Source organism: Nanorana parkeri, unplaced genomic scaffold, assembly GCF_000935625.1.
Source record: "Nanorana parkeri isolate BGI_ZX_2015 unplaced genomic scaffold, ASM93562v1 scaffold537, whole genome shotgun sequence".
NCBI classification, from domain to species: domain Eukaryota; kingdom Metazoa; phylum Chordata; class Amphibia; order Anura; family Dicroglossidae; genus Nanorana; species Nanorana parkeri.
In genome coordinates this window covers 167,434-177,587 of record NW_017306805.1, presented here as the reverse complement: position 1 = coordinate 177,587, position 10,154 = coordinate 167,434, and the positions used below count along the sequence as shown (strand labels likewise).

General features: G+C 44.5%; 1 protein-coding gene across 1 annotated transcript in view; it reads right to left on the bottom strand.

Annotated features, from left to right (window-relative positions):
* Positions 1–5,901: 5,901 nt before the first annotated feature.
* THEG (theg spermatid protein) overlaps positions 5,902–10,154 on the bottom strand; it is a 9,339-nt gene continuing 5,086 nt past the window's right edge. The window contains exon 4 of the mRNA XM_018561661.1: positions 5,902–6,149. Within this exon, the coding sequence (XP_018417163.1) occupies positions 5,902–6,149 (248 nt within the window). The remainder of the gene's footprint in view (positions 6,150–10,154) is intronic.

Genomic DNA, 10,154 nt, shown 5'->3' with positions numbered 1-10,154 from the left:
AGACAGTTGGCGGCACGGGAGGGCAAAGTGACTGGACCACTGGCACAGTGACATACTTACCGCTGCAGCAGTTGCCCGTGGCAACCATGCGTCCGCCATGCTCACCTGCGTCGACGAAGCCGCCACCTGTCCCCCAACCCTGTCGGCAGTATTCAGGGTATTAAGAATGTCAGCAGAGGACCCCCCTTGAAAAGGCATTGCTGGCAGGGACCCACCTGGGAAAGGCATAGCTGGCAAGGACCCCCCTGGGAAAGGCATTGCTGGCAGGGACCCCCCTGGCAAAGGCATTTGCGTAGGTGGTTGCAAAAACCCCCCACTCACCCCATTCAAGAAATTAATAAAAGCAGTGGATAACAAAGAGATCTCACCTGGCTGCCTAGGAGTGTCCCCTACAGCCGCAGTTCCAGTAGCCACGGAGCCGCATCCATCCCTTAATCCTCTTCAGAGGCCGACACCTCACCCTCGGATCTTCCATCTGTAGGCTGGCAGTCCTGGACCGCAGAGGTGGATGGGCTGTGGGGAGGTATTCCCCCAATCGCTGCTGGGCCGGTGTTCACGCCGGTGACGTCATGGGCGCTCCCACATCCTTGGGAGGGCCCGCCAGAAGATGGCAGGTGTCCCGCGAGGCCGCCGCGTGGTCAGGCAGTGAAGAGGGCAGCCAGGGACCAGCCATGGAGGTAGAGGGTAGGGTTGCCATCTTTTCTTCAAGCGAAACCTAAACACTCTAGCGACACGTGGACATTTTTTGGGGAGAATGAGTCGCAGCTTATTCATATGTAAATACCGCAATTGAGACTATTTTCACTGGGGGTCCAGTAGCCCCTATCTTAATTTTGGTTGCCCCTGTCTGCCTGACATCTTGAGTTCGGGTTTCTGCTGCCATGAAACCCGGACACTGCATTCAAAACCCGAACTGTCCGGGTCAATCCTGGACAGGTGGCAACCCTAGTGGAGCGGCCGCCGACCGCGCCACGGGACAGGTGGGCGCACGCAGAAGTTGCGTGTCCCATGCCTCACCGACCGGAGCATCGCCTGGGTGATGCGGCCAGAGGGTCCTGATTGCGGGAAGGGGGGATGGCAGGCCGTGCAGCAGCACCCCGCTCCCTGGGGCTCCGCCTAGGCCGAGGATTCCTCCCAGGCCTTGCATCTGGAAGCGCAGGTGCTCACTTAGATGGTGGTTCTGAAGGGTCCCTAGAGGGGCTCCTAAGGCGGCGTTGAGCCCCAGAAACTTGGGAATGGGCAGGTGAAAAGCGCTCAGGTGGTCTGGACCTCCTAGCGCGTGGTGTGTTTTTTTTAGTTTTTTTTAACAGAAGCATGCTGTTAAAAGAAGAATGATGCCTGTGCATTTCTTGTCTGTGTTCACAATTGTTAGACACAGATCAGCGTTCCAGTCCCCTGCTGCTGCACAGCCTCTGGCCAGAACCTTCAGAAATCTTTCGAACTGTGCCTCTGCATGTCGCATCTTTACCTTTTTCAATTGAAAGCCCACATGTTAGGGTCAGGTGGGTTTCCATTGAACTGAATGGAAGCAGTGGCAGAGATGTGTAGATGCAGCATAGATATGTAGATGTAGCACATGGGTTACAGTGAGGTGGGATACAATCTAAAATCACCGTGCAGCACAGTAGAGTCTTCTTAAAAGAGATTGTATCTGCATACACGCACACACCGTAGTGGCCACCACACGTTTTAATGCAAATGCTCACCATTCACAGCATCCACTGTTGCGGTTCTAACCTGTATCACTCGCCGTCACGCAGAGACAGGATTGAAACAAATTAACCTTTATTAATGTCTGTACTAGGGATGCACCAACATTTCGGCCGCCGAAACATTTCGGCCACCAAAACATTTAGGCCGAAAATAGCACTTTTGGCAAAATGCGGAAAGTGCCATGACGGCCAAAAATTCAGTGTATCCCTAGCTTCTCTCCTCCCTGCTCGGCTCGGACTGTGTGCCTTCCGATGCAGCTCCGGCACCCAGCAGGGAGCAGAGAGGCTTTCAGGATGCCGGGCAGCAACAGCTGTGATCGTTGCAGGAGGCCGAGCTCTCTTTCAGCACCTCCTGGCTCGGCCTCCTGTGTCAGGATGGAGAGCAGTGAGTGGAGGAGAGCGCTGTGATCTGTCACCACCCGTCCCCTCCTGTGACAGCCGATTCAGGATGGATCGGTGAGTGTTTGTAAATAACTGGACATAGTGTATTTACTATGTCCAGTTATGAATGAATGGGAAGTGATATGTATCACTTCCTATTCATTCATGATTGTGAACATAGAAAGTACACTATATCCACAATGTATGAATGGGCAGGAACACTCAGTATAGGGGCTTCCTGTTCATTTATAACAGGGGCTGCAGAAAAAGAGATTGAGGACTCTGTGTCTTCAATCTCTTTTTCTATTTTAAAAGGGAAATATCAGGGGTCTGTCTAGACCCTTGATATTTCCCCAGAGAGTAAACTAAAAAAAAGAAAAAGAAATACAAAATAAAGATAAAATAGTCCAAATATAATTAATTTTTTTTTTAAAAAGAATTGAAAAAAAAGGCATTTTCGGTTTCGCCTGACAAATTTTTTATTTTCAGTTTCGGTGTCAAAATTCAATTTCAGTGCATCCCTAGACACTTACTGTCACATCCAGATGAGAATGCAGATTTTATCCTACGGTAACCTCTTCATATAGGCAAAGTACGTAAAAGAGAATTATGGGGTAAATGTTTTTCCCCATAGTTCTCTTTAGGGTCACAGGAGGATGTATTCTAACCTCCTCCTGTGACCCAAAGCTCCAGTATATTGCGGGCTATTGCCTGTGATATACAGAGAGCACCGCAGCCAGGACGGATCCCCACAATACTGTCTGGATCCCCCAGCTGTGTGAGTGACAGCTGGTTCTGGCTATCTAGAGGCAGAGACAGCTGTGCCTGCCCCCTCCGCCGTTCGTTCCTCCACTCAGTGCTGGAGGAATGGAGAGGGGAGGGGGGTATCTCTGCGGTAAGCGGTGACTGACTGCAGGGAGACGATCAGGAAATAAGCGGATCGGTGCTTGTTTCTGCTCACTACCCAATCGACAGAGCCAACCTGTTACAGCTTCTTTGTCACAGGTCGGCTCTAACTATGAGGATGAGTGTAAAAATCACTCACCTCATAGATCTCCTTTTAGTTTTAGTTAAAATATTCAGAGGTTCAGCTTAATAATTTTTTAATATCCTTTCAATGAAAAGAAAAAGAAAAAAACGGCACAAGAAATATTTACAGAAAAGATACTGAAAATTAGACAAAAGCAACAGTAAAATACGAATGTTTGTAATCCACAGTTCGAATCACTTGAAAAGTAAGTCCAGTTTAATGTTGCTTGAAGAGTCAATGGCCCTCATAATTTACTCTTAGTATTCCTAAATACTTTAGTTCTGAGCAGTTGCTTTTTCTTGTCCCTGGAGATTGTGTTGCAGAGCTAACCCTCACCAATTAAAAGATCTGATGTATTTGTTTTTGACAATTATCCTGGGTACATCTATTTTTCCATATGACAATGTTTCACAATCCAAACTCCTGCATATTTTTTAGCAGAGAGAAATTATGATTTGTTAGACACCTGACTTATGACTGGTCTATTATGGTCTTTCTTCTAGGAGGTCTAATGTGGTGTATTAGCCTTCTGAGCCTTGTAATATGCATATGTGTTTGGTGTCTAAATGAGTAGGAAATTCTTCTACATTAGCATAATCACTTTTTAGGTAAGTAACTCAGTTGCCGTAGGATTTATGGAATATGATTGAAACTTAACTTTGTGGAGTTCAGTTATAAGTCAATAAAGTTCACTACCCCAGATGCCTATTCCTTAAGCTGGACTCCAGACGATTTAGGATTTGACCATTTATGACAGGGCCTCATCAGAAGTCCTTATGAAGACTCCTTTTAGCTGGACTGTTTCTTTTCAAGTGAGTTACCTTCCATGACTGCCTAGCATAGACAGGAGATTTTGATGTGACTGTCTTAATACGGAGTTTTGATAAATGGGGAAAATTAGGGTGGCATTGTGTTCAGCCCCAACTTCCTAATTCTTCCTTTACAGTTTGGGGTCTGTCAGATCTCACTGACATCACAAGCAGGGCTTGGAATGAAAAAAGCTCTGTTCTACAGGTAAAACTCGAATAATTAGAATATCGTGCAAAAGTTCATTTATTTCACTAATGCAACTTAAAAGGTGAAACTAATATATGAGATAGACTCATTACATGCAAAGCAAGATAGTTCAAGCCGTGATTTGTCATAATTGTGATGATTATGGCTTACAGCTCATGAAAACCCCAAATCCACAATCTCAGAAAATTTGAATATTGTGAAAAGGTGCAATATTCTAGGCTCAAAGTGTCCCACTCTAATCAGCTAAATAAGCCATAACACATGCAAAGGGTTAGTGAGCCTTTAAATGGTCTCTCAGTCTGGTTCAGTAGGAATCACAATCATGGGAAAGACTGCTGACCTGACAGTTGTGCAGAAAACCATCATTGACACCCTCCATAAGGAGGGAAAGCCTCAAAAGGGTATTGCAAAAGAAGTTGGATGTTCCCAAAGTGCTGTATCAAAGCACATTAATAGAAAGTTATGTGGAAGGGAAAAGTGTGGAAGAAAAATGTGCACAAGCAGCAGGGATGACCGCAGCCTGGAGAGGATTGTCAGGAAAAGGCCATTCAAAAGTGTTGGGGACAACATTGGGGGCTTCAAATGTCGTATTCCTCTTGTCAAGCCACTCCTGAACAACAAACAACGTCAGAAGCGTCTTACCTGGGCTAAAGAAAAACAGACCTGGTCTGTTGCTCAGTGGTCCAAAGTCCTCTTTTCTGATGAGAGCAAATTTTGCATCTCATTTGGAAACCAAGGACCCAGAGTATGGAGGAAGAATGGAGAGGCACACACTGCAAGATGCTTGAAGTCCAGTGTGAAGTTTCCACAGTCTGTGTTGATTTGGGGAGCCATGTCATCTGCTGGTGTTGGTCCACTGTGCTTCGTTAAGTCCAGGGTCAACGCAGCCGTCTACCAGGAGATTTTGGAGTGCTTCGTGCTTCGCCGCAGACGAGCTCAATGGGGATGCTGCCTTCATTTTCCAGCAGGACTTGGCACCTGCCCACATTGCCAAAAGCACAAAAACCTGGTTCAATGACCGTGGGATTACTTTTCGTAATATTCTACTTTTTTGAGATTGTGGATTTGGGGTTTTTATGAGATGTAAGCCATAATCATCACAATTATGACAAATCACGGCTTGAACTATCTTGCTTTGCATGTAATGAGTCTATCTCATATATTAGTTTCACCTTTAAGTTGCATTAGTGAAATAAATGAACTTTTGCACGATATTCGAATTATTCGAGTTTCACCTGTATATAAGCCAAGGTTTCCATGTACTGCACTGATGATGGCCCGCAGGCGTGAGGCAGCTGTATGCAATTTGGAAGAAATGGCTCTAAAATGTTAGGTTGTATCTGTGATGTAAAACAATGATTCTGGATGTATGGTTGGCCCAGGAGTATAAAGAAATGATTTGCATGTCACTCCGCCACTATCCTAACATGAAAAATACACCCTTTATTTTTTGCCTTTGCAAAAAAAGTGGGACATGCAGGTATCTTCTGTTTTAATTAGGCTGAACTATAATCCCTTCATAGAAATTGGTTCCAGTGTTTCCTTCCTCTTCTAAAGTGTCTCCAAATTACTCAAGGGCTGTATTAGTAATTTATTTCCAGACTTTCAGGGGTGCATCCAATTTTGTTAATTTGAACAATTTTAGCTCACACTATTTTACATGCAGGTTCCATATAGACAACAGAAAACAAGAACTATGGACTGTGATGACAGTGTTGAAAATAACTGCTTTTTTTGTAACAAAGTAGTAAAGGCCATGCTTTAAATTTTCTTATGCCGTTGCTTGTGAGCTGGAGGGGTGCAGAGCTCAACAATACGTGGAGAGGCCTCAGCATGCTTAGCTGCAGGAGAAATTCTGTAGGGGTCGTAGCCTTCAAAAATAGACTTACGAATTTTTGGTTTTGCAAGCTGGCAGACTCTGTCTGAGGCTTGAACGTTGAGGGCAGATGCAGGAACATGTCGTTGGACAGGGAGCTCATGCCGGTACTCAGGGTGTTCTGTCTTAGGCGCTGAAAAAAAAAAATGTTTTTCCAACTAATTTATACAGTGTTTATTTTATTTAAACCATATATTTTAACAATTAATTGGATTCTACTGAATTCATTCTTGCACCACATGGTTATTTCTCCATAACATACTTCCCCTGAAAAAAGTTTTAGTAGATATAAAGAAGATGATCTTAAAATTAACTTGTGCTTTGCCCAAGCAGGACAAAGTAACTGGTGCACTTTCATAGGACCCCAAGAAGTTCCTTATGCTTATTTTTCTTTTGCTCCCATACTGCTCTGTTTAGCTACCAGGAGCAAAGAAAAATCCATGCGTAAGCTTCAAGTTGTACCTCTGTCCTCATGTAACAGTGCTTAGTGCCTCAGTGGTCAAGCACCAAGCACTATCACTTAAAGTGGCACTAAACCCAGGAGTTAAATCTTAAAAATGCATTCAAGTACCTTAACTATCAATAACAATGTATCTTATTTGTGTATCACTCAGCTTCAGATCCTCAAATCATCTCTAAATTCATGCCGACACTGACCTTCCTTCTGGAGAGTGACTACTTTTGTTCCCCATGGTCCCTGTGTGTGTGTTGTAAAGTAGCCACAGCTTCAAGCTTACTCCTGTGATGGACTACAAGCTCACGTTTAGTTTACTAATCCTGTATTGAGATTGTAGTCCATCACGGGAGCGAGTTTGGAGCGTTGGCTACTTTGCAACACACAGGGACCATGGGTAAGCAGAGTAGGGAAGGGAAGTAACAGTTGTGTAGGCCAGCGTTAAAGTGGACCTGCATCTTTGCCCTGCATTGACAAAGTAGAGGTTTACTTTAAAGTGATATTAAAGCGTTAGGTTTTTGTTTTTTTATAGCTGGGAGGCCTTCTTAATTGCAGATCTTTGTTTTTGTTTTTATTTCTCAATTACTCAATTTCTAGTGGGTCCTCGCATCCTGTCTCTCCCTGCCCCCTGCATGAGTGCCGACAGCAGGTAAGTGGCTGCTGTGGAGGCACCCATGCGTACACACAGCACTGTGGCAGGCCACGCCCCTCCCTTCCACCCCACAGGCTGTTTGACGGCTCCTCTGCCCTCAATCTCCTCCCTCGCACCCAGGTAGTTTTGGGGGGGGGGGGGGGGGGGGGAGTCAAATAGCAGAGAGAAAGCATTTTTAATACTACTTTAAAGCTGACTTATACTGAAATAATGGTACTACACAAATAGATTTTTTAATAGGAATCATTCTCTATCAATGCTTGAGTAATTGTGGAGAGTGATTTAAATGAAAAGCTATTCTGGGCTTCAGTGGATTTGCATACGCTGAGTAAGCTAATACTTGTGTGACTTTACTCAGAATATAACTATTGGTACAACAAGTTATAATAGTACTTAATGACTAGTCTTTGCTTTTTAACAAGCAAATAAAAGGGAATGTATAATCTTTTCAATTGCTTACATATACTGTATATGTAAAATAGATTAGTCTGATATGATATTATAAATGCATGTTAATGTGTATGACTAAGATCTTACCGTAAAGCTTTTTAAGGAGATTTGTGTCCAATATTGAGGTGATTCTACAGATTTCTATATTTTACACAATAAAAAATTATACTAGAGCAAGAAGGTAAGTATAGGGCAATGCTTACACTGGCCTGGACAGCTCTCGAATCACAGGGAAAGAAAATGCAGAGGTCATATGTTATATTTTGTAAAGTTGATTAGTTTCCTTGGATAAAATAAAAGAGCTAATATGTTGGAACGTGCAAAAATTGTAATGTTCTATTAAAAAATGACTTTAAGTTTAGCTCAACATTGATTGTTCAAAATATAGGTTGATTAGTAATACAGTATACTTCTTCTTTAATATACTGGTGGTAATGTCAAATTTGTTAGAGAGTGTTGCTAGAGAGTGTTTTTTATGAAAAATGGTAGGGTGTTGAATTCCCTGACATGTGGCTTGAGCCAGGGCCATTTTCTGGCTATTTAGGTGCCTTAGGTTAGAAACCTACAGCATCCTGTCTCCCCCATATGCTACTACCTTATACTCACAGCATCACCAACAATAATATCCTTAAAGTGACATTAAAGTCAAAAACTATTTTCCCCTCCCCCTAATGTTAATGTCAGCACTTACCTTAACTGATGTCTCTTAATCCGATCTTCCTTGCTGATGTTTTCATCTGTCCCTCCAGCGGTGTGGCGGCATTCCGATCCAGCGTTGACTCCTCTGTCCATAGACTTACCTTGCGTCTCTCCTCGTCTCCCGGCCGAAAATCCGAACTGCGCATGCGCCCGCCCCAAGATTCTTTTGCGGCCGCCCGAGCAGACATGAGCGCACGGCGAAGACGGGGTGAGTTTAAACCGCTGTTAAAGCGTTTAAAAAAAAAAACTTTTTGCATATATCTACTGCTTGCTAGCAGTAGATATATGAAAAAAAACCGGAGGGTTTAGAAACCCTATAAGGTTCAGTAGTGTCTCCCAACTTCCTCCTATAGATTCACCTAGTTGCTTATAGTAGAACTGTAAATGCCAGGTCCGTATGGCATACTGACCTGGCCAGCTGGAAGCACTTTTGTAGGTCCGTATGCCATACGTCCTTGGCAGCGAAAGGGTTAACCTAGACGCTTAAATACACTTGTATACAGCAAACTCCATGGTGTGCCCATACCTTCTCCCACATTGCATGTCCTCCTCTATTTTCCTCCTATATACAGTACATATATGATATTCATCTGATTCTTGTGTCCACCCTATATTAGAGTAAAAAAAACAAATGAAAGAAGAACAGTATTTATGTTTAGGGCCCAGGCGATATTGCTGGTGAAAATTATGCAAAGTTGGTCATGCTTAAAGGAGAACTATGGGGTCAGTGTTTTTCCCCATAGTTCTCCTTAGGGTAACGGGAGGACACAAACTAGCGTCCTCCCGTTACCCTAAGCTCAGTATACCGCGAGCTACAGCTTGCGGTATACTGAGACGCCGCAGCCGGAACAGATCACGACTTAGCTGACGGGATCCGCCCAGCTGCGTGACAGCTGGCTCTGCCTATCTAGAGGCAGAGCCAGCTGTACTCGCCCCCTCCCCCGTCCGTTCCGCCAGTCAGCGCTGGCAGATCGGAGCGGGGAGAGGGGAATCCAGCCCCTCCCCCTGTCACGGCAGAGAGTCGTGACAGGATCGAGAGGCGAGCGAACCCGGTATGTGTTCGCTCACCTCCCGATCTACTGAGTCTCATTGTCACAGGTCGGCTAGAACTATGAGGTGAGTGAAAAGCACTCACCTCATAGTTCTCCTTTAAGACCAACAAGAGTAGCCACCCTCCAGAAGGAAGGACAGTGTCATCTTGAATTCAGAGATCATTTGAGGATCTACAGCCAAGTGATGCATAAATAAGCTACATTTGTGTTGCATGTTATATGCTTTACAGGGTTTTTGCGCTAAAAATTGTGTACAAAGTGAATAAAAAAGTGAATAAAGAACTGCTGCCCTGATAGGTTTCTTTTATAGCCCACTTGCTGTACTGGGATGGTGCCTAAACAAAACATACCTGTAGGCCTTTGCTAGTTCTTTAGAATCCTATTTGGTATATCTGAGTGAGTACATCTTGATTCTTAATTCCTGCAGTTTGTATGTCTACTGTCTGAACCTTTTGCTGAAAGCCTCTTTCAGCCATGGACTTTTCTCTTGCCTGATTATTTGGTACTTCACTTCAGCTGCCTGTCAACTCAAGTAGTTGAAAGTGGAGCATATCTAAAGCGTGTGACCTGGAAGCACATTGGAAACACACGAGGCCAATCCAGGTTGGCCAACATCCAGGACCTCCCCCAGCATTCAGAATAGAACAGAAGTCGACCTCCGTACAGACCTGCTCCACGTCTCTGCCATGCTTCCACAGCCACACAGTGGTGAAGAAAATAATGCAGGACTCTGATAAGAAGGGGGGGGATAGGGATTCTGAGGTAAGGGGGGCTGATGTGAAGGGAGGCTGCTGCTGTGAAGAGGACTCTTGATGTGAAGGGGGGGCTCAG